The sequence below is a fragment of the Lagenorhynchus albirostris genome, chromosome 2, assembly GCF_949774975.1.
Source record: "Lagenorhynchus albirostris chromosome 2, mLagAlb1.1, whole genome shotgun sequence".
Lineage (NCBI taxonomy): Eukaryota > Metazoa > Chordata > Mammalia > Artiodactyla > Delphinidae > Lagenorhynchus > Lagenorhynchus albirostris.
The window spans coordinates 140,815,230-140,835,465 of record NC_083096.1 but is presented as its reverse complement, the minus strand read 5'-3'; the positions used below and the strand labels follow the sequence as shown (position 1 = coordinate 140,835,465).

Sequence of the window (20,236 nt, the reverse complement as noted above, 5' to 3'; positions counted from 1 at the left end):
AAGCATGCTGGCTGCTCTGGGAGAAACCAGGTAAAGATGAGTGCTGCCTTCACTGTATTCATAAAACGAGGGCCAGAAACACATATCAAAATCTAGAGGTGGCTCCACTTCAGGCAGGATTCATGGCAAGTCATCTACTTTAACCTCCCTCTCCTTTACCCATTTCCATTTCAGGTTCAAACATATCTGGCGAGTGTCCTGGAACACATAACACAACATGGTGCCCCCTGGAACCCCCTGGTACATCACCCACCCGGGGGCCCTTCCGCCGTGGCTGCTGGCTGTCACTCCAACTCTAGATCTGCCCCAGATTAAACCTTACCAAACCCCAACCCTGGGTACTTCACTGGAAAGGCCTTTACCATATCCATCCCTGCTGGCTGTGCCCCACATGCCACTCCCAACCTGGGGCCATTAAGACCCACTCAGATGTATCCCATGTGAAAAAGGCTTTATGACAGAGGGACAGTGTACAGGCTGGTCCACTGCCTTCCTCGAGTGTGTGACTGGAGGACCAGACGCTTGAGCCTCTCTGAGCTCCAGGTCCGCCATTCCTGAAAATGGGCATGTATATTATAGCAAAGTACCTCCCAAAGGGTTGGTGTAGGGGACTCCAGGTAAGAACACGAGAATGGCCCCTAAACGATTCCCTTTTACAAGTGCAGTACAAACGCTGTTCTAGGAACTCTAGTCTTCTCTTTCTCACCCGTGTAAGAATGGACAGAAGTACAAGCTAGAAAACCATGCCAAGCAAGAGGCAGCCCTGCAAAGCAGTAGTCGTCCCATTTTTCTCAAGTGATTAACAGGTCCAAGAAAGGCTGGGGTGCGATTTACAAGGGCCACAGCCAAGAGAGATTTATAGGCGTATGGCCTTCCATGGTTTTCGGAGACTGTGCACAACCCTCCTTTGGCTGCCGATCTCAGCAGCAAGTAATTTTCTAATTGATTCATTAGCACTCCAATCAACTACTGCTTTAGACACAAAGGGCCCTGCTCGGGTCTGAATGCCTGAGCCAGGGATGCTGAGCTGAAAGGAACACTCCAGCTCCCCGGTGAGCTCAGCCCAGGGGCACGGAGACAGCCCCACATAGAGACCCTCTGAAAAGCACACCAACACCGAAAATGACTCAGAGCCTGGAAACAGAAACAGAGCCTACACAGCTTCTTAAATGTTACTTTTCGCAATGAGAATTTTCTGACTGGAACATGATTATGCAAAAATGCTAAGTGAAAGAGGAGGAAAAGAGCCTGAAAGGAAATACTCCCCAAAAAAGTTAGCACAAAGTTAGTCTTGGTGGTGGAAAGACAGGTAACTTTTTCTTCCTTCTCCTTTTCAAAATGAGCATGTACGGGACACATCATTTCTTCAGTTCTCTCAGGTGTAAAACCACAACAATGATGTCCGATTCCCAGGGTTACTGTCAGGATGAAATCAGATCATGCATGAAATAACCAGAACCCAAGAGCTGTGGGCGCAGGACAGAGCACCAGGCTTCCCCACCAGCTCTGCGACTCGTGAGCCCACCTCCCACTCTCGGGCCAAGAACCAAAGTGATGCTCAGGGAGGTTACAAATTACTCCTGTCACTTGTGAATTGTTGAAGCTACAAATGCTAAAGTTCACAGATCTCAAGAGCAATGCTGTAATAATTTAAATATAAATTAAGCTTTAAAAACAGTCTTCCTTCATTGTTCCATAACTCCTTTGGCATGTGGGATATGCACGTAAGACAGGGTTCCTCAACGGACCAGGGCATTAGGAAGGAATCTCCAGCAGATACCCTAAGGGAATGATCAGAAGCTGTGCTGGACCCTCGTGGGATTGGGGACCTGCTTGCTGCCTGTACATCCAGCTGTACAAAAGTCCTCAAACAAAACATGGCATTTTGGAAGGACTCCTGACTCAACCCAGCCTGGATGAGCACGCTCCTCTACCCAGCCAGCCACCCACTCACCCATCCACCCAATCTATCTATCCCCACCCACCCATCCATCCAAACATCAAGTTTATTCTCCATAAGGAACTCCGGGTGAGCCAAGCAGTGGGAACTCCCAGCAAACTAACAGTCTTCCTTATTACGAAAGACAAAACACATCAAGTAGCCTCAGTCTGCACAGCCTTGGGCTAGACAGGGCTCAAGGTACATAAAAGGACCAAAGGCCTAGAGACGCGACTTTGCTCATCAAAGCCCAAAGCTTCAGAACTAGCAAAGGACGCCTTAGGAAGCCTGAAGGGAACTGATTCAAGCCCTAGTTCCCCTAGCAAGGAATTAACTTGTTACCCTATGAAGTGACATCCTCCAGAAAAGCCAAATGGGTCCAAATTTCTTGGCTGGTAAGCAAGGTGGCTTCTTCAAGTGACACAGTGAAAAGAAGTCAAACTTCCACAAAACATCCCTAGGGAACCTTTGTCAGAAACTGTCCCACCAGGTATCCCCCACTTCCTATGAGGCTCCATTTCTTCTCCAAACCCTTTCCCCCCTTCCCCTCACCTCCCACTCTCTAGAGTAGAAAGTCACCCATGTCGTGTCTTACTATGGCAACGTTAACACAACAAGGCAAACATAAAATGTGGGTGGCTACCATCTGATGAGTCTCATCTCGCTAGGATCCGTAGCAGGAAGCAGCTGCATTTCACTCCTCTTTTTTACCATCCAAGCATCTACCATGATCAGCATTGTACTCACTACTATTATTACTGTTAACAGAAATGTGCGAACAGTATAACTGCTCTGAATTTCAATACGGAGGTAAATTCTTTGTCAATTTTTCCTACTCTAAAACGGAAGATGGGGACTTCCCTGGTGGTGCAGTGGTTAAGAATCCGCCTGGGACTTCCCTGGTGGTGCGGTGGTTAACAATCCTCCTGCCAATACAGGAGACACAGGTTCAATCCCTGGTCTGGGAAGATCCCACATGCCACGGAGCAACTAAGCCCGTGTGCCGCAACTACTGAGCCTGCGCTCTAGAGCCCGCGAACCACAACTACTGAAGCCCGCACGCCACAACTACTGAGCCTGTGCTCTAGAGCCCACGAGCCACAACTACTGAGCTGGCGCACCACAACTACTGAAGCTCGCGTGCTTAGAGCCCGTGCTCTGCAAAAAGAGAAGCCACTGCAATGAGAAGCCCGCACATCGCAATGAAGAGGAGTCCCTGCTCGCCACAACTAGAGAAAGCCCACACACAGCAACGAGGACCCAACACAGCCAAAAATAAATCAATTAATTTTTAAAAATAAATAAATAAGGGCTTCCCTGGTGGCAAAGTGGTTGAGAGTCCGCCTGCCGATGCAGGGGACATGGGTTCGTGCCCTGGTCGGGGAAGATCTCACATGCCGCGGAGCGGCTGAGCCCGTGAGCCATGGCCGCTGGGCCTGCGCGTCCGGAGCCTGTGCTCCGCAGCGGGAGAGGCCACAACAATGAGAGACCCGCGTACCACACTAAATAAATAAATAAATAAATAAATAAATAAATAAATAAATAAATAAATAAATAAAATTTAAAAATGGAACAGAGGATGGCTAATGGTAGAAGAACCTCAACGAAACCCATGAGGCTCAACCAGGACCCCCCAGAGCAGAGCACAAAACTCATCCACCCGCACAAAACATAAGCAGACTCTGAGGGGCACTCTCTGAATGGCAAATCCTAGAACTGCAGGAGAAACTTGAGATTTGGGTGAGAGTGAGGAGCTGACCCTCAGGAGCCCCAGGTTTTGCTGGCGGCCCTGCAGGTAATGCATCCCCAGGTGGTCGACCATCCCATGTGGCCCTTGGTTTCCTCATCTGTAAGGAATCCACTAAGGTTCCCCCCACACGCCCGCAATGGTGAAGGCAGTTCTCCGAGGGCTTCGACTAACTTTGGAGCGGAATACACATTTTATTTTATCTATTTTGCATCTAATGAGACCTCGGCCCTCTAATTAGAACAGGGCAGATCCATTCCTTCCTTTGTGAGAGGAAGAACTCTGGGCCAAAATCTAAGCCAAAGTGGGAAAGATGCAGGTCACCTTTACTTTTACATCCTAAAGGTCCCAGAAATCTTCAGCTCAAGCCACCCCTCCCCCCCCACTTCACCCCGTGACTTACACACACACACACAGAACTAGCCCAATCCCAGAGGCTTCAACCTTGAAGACCTCTCCTTTTAGCTGTTCTGAGATGCTTCCACCTGTAAAGGCCCTGTGTACTTGCTAAACTCGCCACCACCACCACCCCAAGCCAAGAAGATCTCTCCCCATAGGAAAACTAGAGTTTGAAGGATCCAAGTGAACTATACGCAGAGTCGGAACCCAATTCCAACCACCCTCTCCCAGGCTCCATGGAAGTCAACAAAAATGGGCAGGGTCCTGACGCTGCCCCCAAGGTATGGGCTGACCCCCATTCTCCCCTACGCTGCAGCTCAAAGACAAAGGAGGTGGCACTCAACAAACCCTTATTGAAATGTATTGAATTAGATGAAATTACAGATAAAAACTAGACAAAACCCTAAAGCCACATTCTACACTGAGAAGCCAGTCTGAGGTACAGCAGAGCAGAGAGACTTGGCCAAGATGCTTTTTCCATCCACGGAAATGGACCGAGGGACCCAAGGGGCCGAGGATGCTGAGGTTAATTCCTGTGTTTTACAGACAGGAGACTGTGCTGCAGAGGGGACCAGAAGATGAGCTGGACCCTGTGCCTCGGCTGTAGGTGGCAGACCATGTCCCCTCCCAAGAACACTGGTGCGTCCCAACGCCAGGCCAGGCTGGCCAGCAAGGGGTGAATCTCCCATCCCACTGCCCCCAGCCCCATCCTCTGAACCCAGAAAGCTGAAGCCCGCAGCCAGTGCGTCCTGCTGTCCGTGGATACCCCTGGTCTTACAAGGGGGCACGTCCCTTTGCCATCTGCAGTGTAGGTGCACCTCCTAATCCCCCAAACTCCCGCCCATCAAGAATCACATTCTGGCCCAACCTTTCCCATGCACCTGCCACACACATGGGTGGGCAGCCCATCAAGGGCACGGTACAGTGTGGGGCAAGTCCTTGCCTGAGATCCCAGAGCCCTGAAGATAGACACACTCTCGCCTCTCTGGTCCTCTGCTTCTGCATCTATGAAGTGGAAGCAGTGATCCTCCAAACTGTCCACTGGGCCTTTAACCCACAGACCTCTCTTCAGAGAGCTCACGACTGCGATGGGAAGAGGGAGTAAGTCACATAAAATTCCCTCACAAATCCCAGGAACCCTCAACCTCTCCAGAAGGGAAAAAATTCGGAGAAGCGAGAAACCCAGGAAGCCACCAATTGGCAATACCTCAGAACCTGGGCACAGGCTAACATAGAACTCTGCATGTTCTGTGTTTAAGGAAGGTCTGGGCTTCTGAACACGCCATCCACACGTACCATTTATCGGGCCCATGGATTTCCGGGTAATTACAGGCAAGAGGAAAAGGGGACAAACAGAGCAGACCCCTCGGAGAAAGGCGGGCTGAGAAATGTGAATGCCTCTTGCCTTTCCAAGCCAGAAAACCCCTCCCTGTCCTCAATATAAGGTCCCTCTAAAAGTAAGGGGCAAGGTAGGCAGAAGCCCCTCACACACCCGGAGCCCCTCACGCCAGGACAGTGATCTGAGCTGCCCCTTCTCCCAAATGCGGCAATCCAACCAACATGTGCCGAGTGAATGAATGAAACCAGGTATTCCGTTCTGCGCCTCTCTGCTCCAGGCACGGGGCCGGGTCCACAGCAGACACGCAGTTAATGTGCTGAACTGAACCAAATTTCTGGACAACATCCAGCTGAAGGTAAATAAAAGACAAGGGCATCAAGTGTAGAAATTGCAATGGGAGTCTCCCCCTACTTTAAACAGCCCCACCCCCACCAAATCTAAGGAGGATTCTTGGCAAACTAAAGTTCTCCTAAAATCCTCCTAAAAAGTCAGTCCCTCTCAGGGCACTAAAAAACAGGATTCAGTTTACACGGTGGTGTTTCAAGAAGGCAGCTATTGTGTGCAGAAAGCGAACCTGAGTGCACACCCTTTTACCCACACCCCCCTCTTTGTGTGAGGGACACAGTCCCATGTTAGCGCTCCTGGAACCCAGCTCCCTCTCCTCTGCCCACCCGGCCTGGCCAGACCCCCATTAATGCACTGCTCGAGCCATCAACACTGTTGTTTTGGAATGTGCCAGTAATTCTAGTGGCAGGAACAGCAAGCTTTAAGCTCAGCAGAGAAACCAGCTGGAGAGGCAGCCTCATGAAATAATGAAATGCCAAACCAACCCCTACATCTTCTCCAGTCTTTCAGGTCACCTACCAGATTAGAAGGCCTGTTGCCACGGCAACCATATCTTGCAAGTGCCGGCTGAACTTCCCCATAATTTTTAACCCTTTAACTAGCTTGGAGAGGGTGGTGTGCGGGTGAACCCAAATGGCGGGAGAGTTGGCCTGCTCTAGGCTGCACTTTTACAAATTAAAGCAAGAAAAGAGAAAAACAGCAGAGGGAGTGCAAGGGGTGTGGGTGCGGGGCGAAGGTCCCCAGTTAAGCCAACAGACAAACCGTGGAAAGGAAGCGCGGCACACATCCACCTTTCCTGTCCACCTGCACGCCACAAAACCGTCGCGATGCGGTCGCGCAGCAAACTTTTCACGCACCTGGCAAATCATCCAAAACGCAGGAGCCGAAAATTAGATGGGAATAAACAAAGGCAAGATGGGCCTCCGCCTGCCCCTCCCGGCCAGGCTCCGCGGCCTCGCCGGCAGACAACTGCGGGCCTTCTGGGGTAGGCAGAAGGCGGCCAGGAGCCAGGCGGATGGGGACAGATGGCCGGGCAAGCACTGGCACTTTCCAGTTGTCTGATAGGCGCCTGCTGCCAAACAAGCCCTCCCCAGCCCCCAACCCCACACACAGCCTGGGGGTGCAGTGCGGGCTCTGAGGGACACAGACGCCAGGCCAAGCGCCAGGGCTCAGGGGAGCAGGCTTCTCCCGCCCTGACACCCACATCTGCAAGCCCTGCGAGGTGCGCCCGGGAGCCCCCCTGAACTGCCCCGTACTCCCTCTCCATTTCGCAGGAAGTCTTCCTCCCCGCCAACCACTCAGCCCTCTCTGTGCTCAGAGACCAGAGTTCCTGGGGTCTTCAAGGATGTATCTTGAAAACGACTTTCCTCGGCCTATCGGATTTGACGGGGACACTGAATAACACCACCCAGAGGCAGAAAAACGCTGGCCATGGCTTCACCACTGCGGGTGAAGCCCCCCAGCTCACACCTCACGTTCTTGGGGTCAGGGGGGAATTGGGGGAGCGAATGGGCCTCCTGGTGGGAGCAGAGGCTCCTGACTGACTGGCCTAGGGACGAACCAGCGGGAGGCCTGTGTGGCTCCCCAAAGGACCAAGCAAAAGCCTCTGGGAAGGAGGGGAGGCAGAGAGGAGAGGCAATTTAGAGGAAAGAGATGTCAAAGAGGACAGGAGGAGGGGAGGAAAGGAAGCAGGCAGCCAGGGAGCGAGGAAGGTTCAGGGGCAAACGGGGCTCCAGAGAAAGCCCTGGCAGTGGTGGCAGGGGGGCAGCCCACCAGCATCTCCCCAGACAGCCCGGCACGGTGCCTCCCCCCACGCCCCCGGCAGCAGGCCCCTGATAAACGAGGCCGCTGGGCCGCAGGCAGCTCACAGCCCTGCTCCCAACAGAGGGCTCGGGATCCACTGAGAGTGGGGCAGGGGGACGTAGGGCAGGATGGGCCATGCTTCGGTAAGGTTGGGGGGAAAGATAGAGGGTGCTGACACTATTAGCAGAAAAAAAGGAGCAACTTCAACCCCGCACACCCCTCCACACCCTGCTGCCTGGCTGGCCTGGCCACCTCCACCTCTCACCCGTGCAGGGGGACACCTGGGAGGAAGGCCAGTCCAGCGAATTATAGTCCTAATGTTCTCTCTGCCAAGTAATTAACGAGACGTACCACAAACGGCCCAGCGCCCGGAGAGGAGTGATGACTTTTATTAGCATGTTCACGGGTCACCCAGCCCTTCTGCATGCCGAGAGGTCAGTCGGGTTAAAGAGGAGCCGAGGAGGGGCCATGGGGTGGGGGTGGGGGTGGGGGTAGGCCCTGCCCTTGGGGAGAGGGAGGGCGCAGCTTCAACTGGAGTATTAGCCTCAGGCTGCACGCTTAACAGACACCTATCTGGGCACCATGTTACACATGCGACACTGATAAAAGCAGCTGGGGAGGGACCCTCAAGGAAGGACCTTCCACAGCCAAGGCCGGTGGGCAACCAGCGCTTACAGGGGACCTCCTGTACCATCCAGGCATGGGACAGTCCTTATCTTAGGGTCTCCTTCCCTAACCTACTCGAGGGCAGGGCTGTGACCGTACCTTTATATCCCTCTGTAGCATCTAGGACAGGGCAGGAGCTCCAAGAACATTTGCAAGGTAAAAAAGAATCTGCTTTTTCCATTTTAACCCACCAGATGGGAAGGCTGCCACCAAGCTTATGCATTGTTTGGTCTCATTTATACAAATCCTTTGGTTCATTCAACAAATCCTTATTGGGCACTTACTATGTGCCGGGCACAGTGCATTCAAAAATGAAGACTCACACACCTGTCTGCCCTCAAGGAGCACCTCTTATCTGACAGCTCACCGTCGTGCTCTGACAGCTCTCCACTCCCGCCTCGTGCACGGTAGGCCCTCAGTATACAATGGATACCCTGAACTCTTGGATTCTCATTATGTGTGCCCCTAAGGTCTGGCCAGCACGCCAAGCTCGGGTGGAGAGGAAAACAATGGCAGAGTCTCAGGGCTTCTGTGCACATCCCAGTCCCACTGCTAACCAACCAGAAGCTTCATAAGCAATTCTACAACTGCTAAACTAAAGCCCCAATTTTTTAGGGAGTGCAGCTGGGGGCTCACTGCAGGGCAGAGAGAGCACCAGCAAAAGAGACAAGCCTGGCTCCCAGCCACAAAGGCTAACCTGCTGTGTGACAGGAGAATAGGGACAGGTGGACTTTGACCCTCTGGGCCTCGGTTTCCCCTGCTGGTAAACCGAGGAGGTTGTCCAGTCTGATCTCTAAAGACATCCTAATAAACAACAACAGTAGAACAGTACCATCCGAGCTGGACAGGGCTCCGGGAACAAAGGATGCAGGAGGAGGATTCCAAGCAGAGCCGGCATCCTACTGGTACGTCCCCACCCATGTGCTCAACGACACAGGGAAACTCTACCCACGGCTCTGAATAATAATAGAAGTAACATTTAGGTAAGGTTGGGCATTAAACTAAACCTCACTTAAGAGGCAGAGCTGTTGGCATTTGGGAGTAGGAAACAGGCCTGGGAACGTACTTGATACCTACCACAGAGTAAAGCGGATCACAGCCAGCTCTTGACTCAAGAGCATCTTCGGCCCCTGCCACACTTTTCCCTCTTGCCAACTGCAGATACTTCGAGGGTGCCCAGCCAAAGCGTAGGGGCTGGAGGTCAGTTCTGGAAGCTACGCTTTCAGAAGAACACTGGCAAGCCAGAAGCCAGGCGAGATGTCTTCCAAAACACAACAGGAGCTATTTTAAATGGAAACCCATTGGTGGAGGCGGAGGAGTTTTATGGGAAGAACAGAGAACATGAATGAGTTGCTATAATTAACCCCTTGAAAGAGCTGTCATAAGGAAGAGGAAGTCTTTCCACTTGATGGTGGTAATACCAAGAATACAGACTTCTAACCATTCTAACCATCTAAAACTGAAATGTGCTGTCCTGTCAGGTAATGAGTTCCCCGTCACTGGAGGCGAAGCAGAGGCTGTAGAGGAAACCTGAGCCAAAGAGACTCTCATATTCAGAAGGGACTTTAAAGGTTATCAACTGATAAAATGCTGATGAGAGAAAAATACAAAGGGAATCATTCAAGTCCTTCATGTTTTAAAATAGCTTTTCCTTTAAAAAAAAAAAAAAAGAGTGTAGGACTCCTAAGGGGATATGGAAATGTTCTTCCTGCCTCTCACTAACCTGCAGGAGGGCTTTTGATAAACAGAAGGTTTCCCCAATATCCTCGGTCAAACTCCACCCACACTTCTTCCCGGCTGCAGAGGTCACTGTGTTTTTGTGGCAAAAGCTGCAGGTGGTGACGGAGATGCTGGATAAGTAAGAAAAGCTCCATTATGTAAAGACTCAAATGTTTACGCCGCTTCTGTGGAGCAGAGAATCAGATCAGCAAACAAGTTCTGACAGCAGACCCTATGTAAGAAATGTAGTGGGTCAGCATTCATCATCCTGGGAGGATGAGCTAGCCCCGGTCCTCCCACAGCAGCAGCACCCAGCCTGGCCTGCTGATGTGGACGGCAGACCACAGCAAGCGCTCACCACCTACCCTGGGGAAATGTTCAGATCGCAAATCAGTGGTCACCACGCAGGCAGAGGGGGACCTCCGACCACTACCAGGTTTCCAAGAGAATCAAGCGCGGTGTCCTAAGTGGCAAATCCTGCAGAGCTTTGTTTACTTGCTGAATTCTCAGGACCTAGAACAGGGCCCAGCACGCAACTTGTGCTCTGTAAACGAATAAGTAATCCAAGTATCTCTTTTTCTCTTGTTTTGGAAGCAATTACATAACTTCTTTTTCTCCAGCTGATTCACCCATCTCTTTGCATTCAGCTCAAAATATTGCACTAAAATTATTTTGCCTTCCCCGAGTCCATGGCGGGATAAAGGAGCTAGCTATCTAGAAGCTTAGGGAGAAAAGTTGTGGTGTGGGAATATGGAACGCTCAGTTTGAGCTCCAAAAGGGTAGGAATTTTTGTCTGTTTTGTTCACTGCTTTATCCTCAACTTTGTGGTATAATACTGGCGCTCGGTATGCACTCAAGTATCTAAAAAGAATCAGGAAGTATATCCACTGTATGATCCTGACAACTCACTTTTCTCTCTAGGCCGTCTTTTCTCAACCATAAAATGACAGCGCTAGAGGGGCTCAGGGGTCCCCAGCCAGTTCTAATGCGTTTGAAAGTCTCTGATCCAGGTAAGCTGGCCTAGGAATGGCTTTGATCAGAGAAAGCCTGCCTGGGTCCTCGCCCCCGCCTCCCCCCACACCCCGTGTTTCCACAAGGGAGGAAGCTAGGAGGCAGTGTGGTCCCACAGAAGAAGCACCGGCTTTAGAGCCCAAATATTTCAAGTCCCAGCTCAGCTTGGGATACGGAAACCTTAGGGATGTCACTAAATTTCCCTGAGCCTCAACTTCCTCTTCTGCAAAGCAGGGGCCATGCCTAGGTACCTCTGCAGGTTGCAGCCTGGATTACATGATGATAATGCATAGAAAAGCACCTTGCAAGGGTTAAGGTTAGCAGAGCGAGGCTCTACAAACCCTCCCATGAAGAGGCACCCATGTCACTTCCAGCTCTAAACCTTACAATTTACTTCTACCCTCAATGGGAGAAGCCAATTCAAGACAAAGGGTGATCAAGACCAGTCCACAAAATATCATTATTCAAAGATTCATGATCTGTAACTTGACCTGTCCTAATGACGAAGACATAAATTTTTATATAATGGTTCATCTTCAGCTTTTTGCTCCCTTCTCAGAACACTGAACAGACAGAAGTTTAAAGCAGAGAAGGAGAAATATTTGGAAAATTGAACACCCTGAAAAAGAAGACAAGAGCCCTTCTGAAGCTGCAATTCAACCCACACTGGTGGCCAGCAAGGGATAAGCAGAGACTGACTCCTGCCCCCAATAGAGCTAGGCCCTCCCAGGAGGCGTGGCATTTCGGAAGAGCCTCTAGGATAGCTTTGGTCCCAGTGTGGCCTCAGAGAGGAGGTATGGAGCCTGTTCTCAAAGAGCAGGGGCCGTCCCACCCTCCTCCCCACAGCCTGGCAGCCACGCAAACAAGCAAGGCCCTCATCAGTGGTATATATCAACACAGCATCTATGAGCAGCAGAAGTGACAGCCAAAATCAAGATAACTGACCCTTCTGGACACACCGGATGCATTCAGGACCACCACACCACAGTGATGCTGCCAGGCAATGTGTGTTATCATTAAAAAGTGAAACGCCTCATTTTTAATGCTCCCTGACTGGGAGGTGTTACCATCCCCCCAACCATGGGTTCAGTTCTCCCTTCCTCACTAAAAGAGGGTATCACCAGGAGTTCTCCTGTAAAGAGACTTGGGGTGGGGGGGGATAATTAAAAGAGCTCAGGAAAAAAAGGGGTTCAAGGCCTGACAAAGGTTTCTCGGTTGGCTTAAGGCAAAATTTAGAATGTACATCTTTTCATTCGCAGGCCGGCATTTTATTTAATCATGTTCATCCAGGTCTTCATCTCCACGGTTAGGACAAGCAGAGCAGACCACAAATAAACACACCCACAAAAATATCCTAGCAAGGAAAAAACCCTCTCTCTTTTCTCACTACTCATTTCCTCACTCTACACCGGGAGCTCCCAGGGGCACACGGGGAGGTTACTGCCAGCACTGCATCCCCTAGACACTCCGAGCACCAAGTAGGTGCTCAAGTAAGAACAAACTTCCTAGGAACTTCCCTGGTGGCACAGTGGTTAAAAATCCACCTGCCAATGCAGGGGACACGGGTTCGAGCCCTGGTCTGGGAAGATCCCACATGCCGCAGAGCAACTAAGCCTGTGCGCCACAACTACTGAGCCTGCACTCTAGAGCCCGCGAGCCACAACTACTGAGCCCGCATGCCTAGAGCCCATGCTCCGCAACAAGAGAAGCCACTGCAATGAGAAGCCTGTGCACCGCAACGAAGAGTAGCCCCCGCTCACCGCAACTAGAAAAAGCCCGCGCGTAGCAACGAAGACCCAACACAGCCAAAAATAATTAAAAAAAAAAAATTTTAAACCAAAAAAAGAACAAACTTCCTCATGGTCAAGGAGTGCAGACTCTCTATACCGACAGTCCTCATGTCCCCAAAACAACCTGGCGAAGAGTGGGGGTCACCAGGGTTTGCTTTGTGGAAAGAGTGACTTAGCTAAAGAATGGGGGAGGGGCATCTGGGCTCAGACCCACCCCTCCCCCTCTTAAGGCCACAAACAGTGGCAGTCCACTTGGTGAGTGAGGACACAACAGGTGGAAGCTCCACCCCACCCCTGCTCCTCTAGGTGGCCCCTGCACAGGCACAGGCTCCAGAGATCCAGGGAAGAGGTTATTCCATCAGGAATGACAGGTTTCCTACCCCATAAGCTCCTGGCCTTGAAAGCTTCAGGAAACAGCAGGCCCCCAACTCTAATTTTTCATAGACCAGATAGGGGGTTTTATTTCTTTAAGTTCTAGTTTATCTTCTTAAGCTGTCCAAACATTCGTCAGAGCATCTCAGCCACATGCTAGGCTGCCCCAGAGGTTAGTAGTGCTTTTAGTGTGGTGAATTTTTTTTTCCCCTCATTCTCTTCCCCAGATAACAGCAATACCTCATATTTACAAGAGCTGTATGCTTCCCAGGGGTCTTAATTTTATTGGATGGGGGTGGGGGAACAGAGTGAATTGTCTCAAAGTGGGTTTGCAGAGCACACTGTTGTTTTACTTAGACTGCATATTTACACGGGGAGTCTGGAAAGAGGGGCGTGGCATAATCCTCCCAGCCACCACCTTCAGGATACACCACTCTCTGGAGGGCATTCCTGGGAAGGGAGGCACCAGGCCTTAGGAAGCCCCCGCCAGCACAGCACCCCTGAACGCCCAGAAACTGTTTGCTAAGACACGGTTCTGTTTCCACAGGGAAAATGATAAAGACGCTTTGCTTATCACAGTGAGATTTTCAATCCAGAACTGCAAACTGCCTTTTCAATCTTAACTGCATGCTGCCTTGTTTTATCAATCTGGGAAAAGGGGATAAGTGTTCCTTCTCCCCAACACAAAGGAGGACACACAGGGCCTTCAGCAATAATGTGAATAATGAGCATTTCTTCACCTGGAAGAAAAGTATTTAGTACAACTCAAGGAAATGAGAGACAATCTTACTACCAAATCAGCCATCTGATACCACATTGAACAGTTACAAAGAAGAGGGATAACCTTTACTTAGACTCCTTTCCCCCCGCTAACCAGTTTTCTCTTGCTCTCAAAGAAAGAGCCTCTTAAAAAACCAAGAAGGGCTTCCCTGGTGGCGCAGTGGTTGAGAGTCCGCCTGCCGATGTGGGGGACATGGGTTCGTGCCCCGGTCCGGGAGGATCCCACATGCCGCGGAGCGGCTGGGCCCGTGAGCCATGGCCGCTGAGCCTGCGCGTCTGGAGCCTGTGCTCCGCAACGGGAGAGGCCACAACAGTGAGGGGCCCACGTACCGCAAAATAACAAAACAAAACAAAAAAACCAAGAAGTTATGTTGGTTATGTGGGGGAGAGCACAATACAACTGCCCCTGAAACCACCTTATGCACCACCAATTTTTTTTAATGTCAATAAAACCACAACATTGACAAGAGCAAAAAACAAGGTTTGATTTTTTTTTCTCCCACTGTACAGGTACATCACAGGGAAAGGTATATTATTTTGTAATAGTTTCCTTAATCGGACTTAACCTGGGATTTACCAAATCTTATAATCCTTCAGGAAACGGAGATTTGCGTAGAGGTAGGCACACCTCCTCTCTAGAGATGTCTAGATGGGCAACTTCCCCAGCTACCAGAAGAGGAAACACGGGCGAGAGACCAGGTTCCTGGCAAGGTCAGCCCTCAGGAAGGCTCAAGCGGTCGGTCCTTAATTCAAGTACTTCTTTCCTACAGACTAGCCTGGTGTATGAGAAGATGTTATGGCAACCAAAGAGAACACGTCAGAGCTGGGATTGGCAAGCTAAGGTCCATGAGCCAAATCTGGCCCACCACCTATATCTGTAAATAAAGTTTTATTGGAACACAGCCACACCCATTCATTTCTGCACTGTCTGTGCCTGCTTTTGTGCTACAATGCAGAGCTGAGTGGTGGTGCCAGCGACCATACAATCTACAAAGCCTAAAATATTTACTATCCGGCCCTTTACAGAAACAGTTTGCTGAACCCTACACTCCAGAGTCAAATGCACTCCGTTATAAAGGATATAGTAGTAGACGGGATTCAAAGAATGCAGACAGGTAGTCCAGCATCCCCACTTTACAGATGTAGAAACTGAGGCCTGGAGAGGAGGAGGTACCTGCCAGGGTCCAACTGCTGGAAAGACAGGTCCCACCTGCTCTTCAGCCCAGATTCCATTTAACACAAAGTGTGAGCCTTCTCAAAAAAAACACCAGCAGCAGGGAAAAACATAAATAGAAAACCAAATCCTACAAACAAATATTAATGCTTGACCCAAGCTTAACATCAGAAATGTGAAAAATGGGGAGGGGCGCACAACAACATGGGATGCACTAAGCAAATTAATATCCAATAGGACAGACTATTTTAAGCCCTTAAGAAATACCCCTTCCACATACCCGAAGCACATATGCTAATCCAGCCCAAGCACTCCGCCTCTCCGCAGATAATGAACTTGGCAGTACCAAACCCAAATAGACTTTTTTTTTTACCAGTTGTCTACAATTTCAGTTTTTTCCTGGTTCTCACACAACTCAGCCCTCGAAGAGACCAAATTAGTGAGGTTTGTGCTCAGTTTTAACACCCCCCCAGTAATTAAGACCTCTCCCAAAAGGAGTGCCCAGCATTTCCCCCAAAACAGCTGTGGAAAATCAGGCAGAGAGGGAAATGCAGATGGAAAGGACCCCCCTGGGTCCCCTCACAGAAGGGGGAGGAGGGGCCCAGAGGGAGGGTCAGAATCCACATCCTCCATTTCCAGACCTTTCCTCGAATCTGCACCGGGAAAACACCAGACAACGTGAACGGTGCGTGGAGACGGAGCAACATCACAAAGTTAAAATTAATTAGCTGGCACGTTGACAGAGGCTCCATTGTGCTGTGCGGTGAAGCAATCAAAGTGCAAGGGCACCACACACAATGCTGAAAGGGCCATGACAGCCACGGGTACAAGAGGTGAGGACATGCTCTGTCGTGTCACCAACATGGCACTCTAAACGAAGGCGAGGCATGCTTTCATACGTGTGTGTGCGCACGTGCAATGGCTAGTGGAAAGACAGGTCTGGAGTTAAGATTTTCTTAAATTACTTTCAAAAAAGCAATAACCAAAATGCCGATAATAGTTACTCTTCTATCGGAGAACTTGAAGTGAAAGACAACAGCTCAGGAACTGCGCAGCCCAAAGCTTGCCTGTAAGCTCCCGAGTGGCCTGTGGGAGGAAGCCAGGCATTGGGAGTGGCCACTCCCATGGAGGATGCCAGGGAGGGCAGGTGCCCTCCACTCAAGTGACGGAGCTAGCGTGGGATGAGGCCCAACGATGACAGGAACTGAGGACTCTGGACGCCCCCTGATCTGCTTGCGATCACCCCATCCAACCGCGTCATGAACCACCACTCCCATGCGCCTGCACACCCTGCTGTTTCCCAGATCTGCCAACAGCTGCCTTGCTCCCCAGCCTTGTTCACACTGTTCCTATACTGCTCTGGCCACAGTCTCCTTGAAATCCGGTGGGCTGTGCAACCCAGCTGTTAAGAGCATGGAATGCCTATGCTCGAATCCCAGCTCAGACATTTACTGCTGTGTCACCTGGGGCAGGTTACTTAACCTCTCTCTGCCTCAATGTCCTCATCTAGGAAACTAATTCTAGTTCTGACCTCATAGTTATTGGTGTAGGTTAAATGACTTAATTTACACGGAGCACTGAGAACACTGCATGGAACAAAGCGAGAGCTAAATAACATTACTAAGGTCCCCACCCCTCCTTCTTGGAGGGCACTTCCTCCAGAATGCCTTCCCGAATTCCTTTTGTGGGTTAACTGCTCTTTTCTGGAGGCTGGAGCTCCAAGTGTCACTAATACCTCTCTGATGGCACTTATAGCTTATTTATAGTTTATTTATAAATAAATAAAAGACCTTGAAACCATTCAGATTTAATTCTAACAAAACTTTAGAAGTGTTCAATTTTCCTGTACAAAAAGCATGGTAAGAACTGACTTTGGGGAATTTCCTGGCAGTCCAGTGGTGAGGACTCCACGCTTTCACTGCCGTGGGCCCGGGTTCGACCCCTGGTCGGGGAATCGGGGAACTAGGATCCCCCAAGCCACACGGCTCAGCCCAAAAAAAACAAAACCAGAAAAGAACCGGCTTTGGATTCGGACAAACGTGGCTTCCAGTCCCAATACCACCCCTCTCTTTACAGCGGAGGGACCCTGTTCAAGTTTCTAAACCTCTTGGAGTCTTGAATCCCTGTGCAGAAAGGGACAGGGACCCAATTTACCCTTGGATTTCCATGAGGCTTCACTTGAAGTCCTGCTCCGGCACTGGGCCACAGGAGGCCAGAGTATGGCTGCCTCCCCCTGGTTGTGAAGGGTTAATCCTAGTCTATTCCTAATCTATATCCATGAGTCTGTCCCTCTCCAAAATGATCTACTTGGGCAAAAGAAAGGAAGAAAAAAAGAATGCCACCAACCACTCCTGCCCATAAATCCCTACCCCCAAGACTCCCCTTCTGAGAACACCAGCCCTCACTTCAGAGTCAGGCAAGATTCAGGCAATAAAAGTGGCGACAGAAACCTTGCAAGTGAGGTCCCCGATGCCCCATTGTCTCTGCAGTCCAATCTGTGCCTCTCACGCAAGGTTTCAGGGATGTAAAAAGCATTCAGATAAATGGGTCTCCACTACCGAGCTCTTACACAGGGAAAAGCATCTAAATCTAAATCAATTAATACGTATGAAGTCCCCACAGAGCCATGCCCCGGAGACAACATCGGAAGGGTGAGAGCACAAAGAATGAGCCTGATCCCAGCCTTCCAGTGCCAGACGGGCCAGACAGGGCAGCACAGCCAACGACAGGAGGCCGGCTCTGACTTCCCAAGCACTGGATCCTGGGCTAGGCCACCTCTGCAGTCGGCCCTTCCAAAGGCACTCACGAGTAACTTCACCAGGGACAAAGCCGGGAAGTGAAACTCAGCTTGTGAAGCAATGTGCTGGCAGTTCTGACAGGCTTTTGTTTTTTTTGTTTTTTAAATACTTATTGATTTAGGCTGTGCCAGGTCTTAGTTGTGGCAGGCGGGATCTTTGTTGCGGCATATCGGCTTGTTAGTTGTGGCATGCGGACTCGGTTGCAGCATGCGAACTTACTTGCGGCATGCAGGCGGGATCTAGTTCCCCAACCAGGGATCGAACCTGGGCCCCCTGCATTGGGAGCACGGAGCCTTACCCACCGGACCACCAGGGAAGTCCCCAGGTTTTTGTTTCTAAAGTGTGCTGTATATACCGTATGACCCAACCACTCCACGTCTAAGAACGTCATCACATATATGTGCACAAACACTTAGCCACAAGGGTGTTCACCACAATGCTGTTTACAATGTGAGAAAATTGGAAACAATCTTAATGTTCCAGTGAGGGACTGATAAATTATGTCACATCCAAGAAGCAGAATACTCGGTGATCACTGAAAAAGATGGAAACTATCTAATGACATGGAAGTGCAAAGGCTTACAGGAGTCCTTCACCCAACAAAACAGGTGCTTTAGTGAAGAAAGACAGACGGCTCTAAAGGATGGAGATACAACCCAGGAAAATGTGAGTGCCGACTAGACCCACAGTTGTCCATATCTCGAAAAAAATCGGGGACTAACTCACAACCCAGTCATCTCCCAGCCTGCACTATTTATGAAAGTTTTAGGATTCCTCAACGAGATGAGGTCCTATGGTCAAATAACTGTCAGACTCGTCGTATTTTACACTGTTTATCCACCCTCTATGTCCTATCCCACTTCTGAGATCTGCAATGCATCTTAATGCACTGCAAACTCTTGAGAAGCCCTACATTAGAGAAACTGCTGAACCCTGCATTTCCCACAAGATCCGGCTGCAGCAGGCCCTTTACTGAAACATGTCTGAACATCGCACTACAGAGCTGGGGAAGGCTGACAGCTTGACAGCACCCTGGATGTGGGTGGGAGGCCTGGGGACGCCCGTGCGTCTCACTTCCTGGGGAATCTTCAGCCAAGTCATCTCCTTATCCTGGGCACAACCTCTCCATCTGGGAGCTGGACTAAATCAGAGGGCCACGGGGGCCACAGGGGGATGCATAAAGGTGGGAAGCTCAGCAGGCAGGACCCTTTGCACCCTCCTCCCCTTAAACTGTTACATGGCTCTGTTTTTCTGTTTTATTATTTGGCCTTCCACCTAAGATTTCATTTAAAGAAAGGGCTCTCCAGTTAAAAAGAAAAAAAAAGTAAGTTAAAAACTCCTGAAGCCTATGTCCTGTGAGGTTCCTCTAACTATTACAGTTGACTTTCTTTAAATCTGTATTTCAGGTGGGAAAAAGTCCTCTCAAAGGGAGCGGACAAGCCAAGCCAGGCTATCTGGAAAAGGCGAGGGTTTGAGCTGAACTTACTGCAAAAGAGGCTCTGCGGGTTTAGGGCTGGGATGAACCAAGGAGCCTGCCTATGGGCAGGAAGGCAGGGAGCAGTGGTGACACTGCTGGGGGAGATGAGAGGGACCGTGCAACTAAGTGGATGGATGAAAAGGCATCTTGAAAACCAAGGTCAAGAATATCCATGTGGAGGCTGACAGCAAGAAATCAGCTAACGTTTGAAGAGTTACACGATCAAAACAAGAGAGCCACTAGTTAGGTGACCGTGGCACACAGTTTCTGTGACTCAGCGTGGAGGAAAGGCTGAGGAGGAGAAGCACCGCGGTCACCTGTGCTCACGGTCCAGCTATACGAGGGTAGCTGCAGAATCCAAGGTTCAACTTGAATGAGGACTTCAAACTCAACCTAAAGCTCGAACCTGGTTCGTGAAGATCACCAGAACAGGATTAGAACTCAGACTCGCCCACCTGTCTCAGAACTTGACCTTGTCATTCTGGCCAAGGTAGGATTCCCACGGATGGTACCTGCAACGCCATGCCAGCCACACACACCCCGACTTTCTCATTCCTCCACTGCTCAGATTGCCACATCCTAGGAGGGTCTTGCGTGGTTTGAAAGGTCATCCTGGGAACATCCGAAGAGAAATCATAATGTGGAGTGGAACTCAGGGTGTCTGGAAGAGAAGGGCATTCGTGCTTCCTCCAACGAGGAGGGTTCAATCACATTTTGGCAATTGGCCCGTCTCCCCCGTCCGTTCGCTTCTGGCTGGCCAGCGGGCACTCCAATTCAAGCAGCTCTTCTCCAGTCAGACACCACACGCCCTACGAGATCCTCCAAGGCCCTCCTGGAAGCTGGTGCTTGGCTCTGTCAGACAGGTACGGGGCTTCCA

At 50.4% G+C, this 20,236-nt stretch overlaps 1 protein-coding gene across 12 annotated transcripts in view; it reads right to left on the bottom strand.

Moving 5' to 3' along the window:
- SSBP3 (single stranded DNA binding protein 3) overlaps positions 1-20,236 on the bottom strand; it is a 163,490-nt gene that overhangs the window by 109,295 nt on the left and 33,959 nt on the right. For 4 of the 12 annotated variants that reach the window (XM_060139966.1, XM_060139969.1, XM_060139967.1 and 1 more), the window contains exon 5: positions 9,316-9,519. The exons of the other annotated variants lie outside the window; for them this stretch is intronic. In XM_060139966.1, the coding sequence (XP_059995949.1) occupies positions 9,316-9,519 (204 nt within the window). The remainder of the gene's footprint in view (positions 1-9,315; positions 9,520-20,236) is intronic. 12 annotated transcript variants of the gene reach the window in all.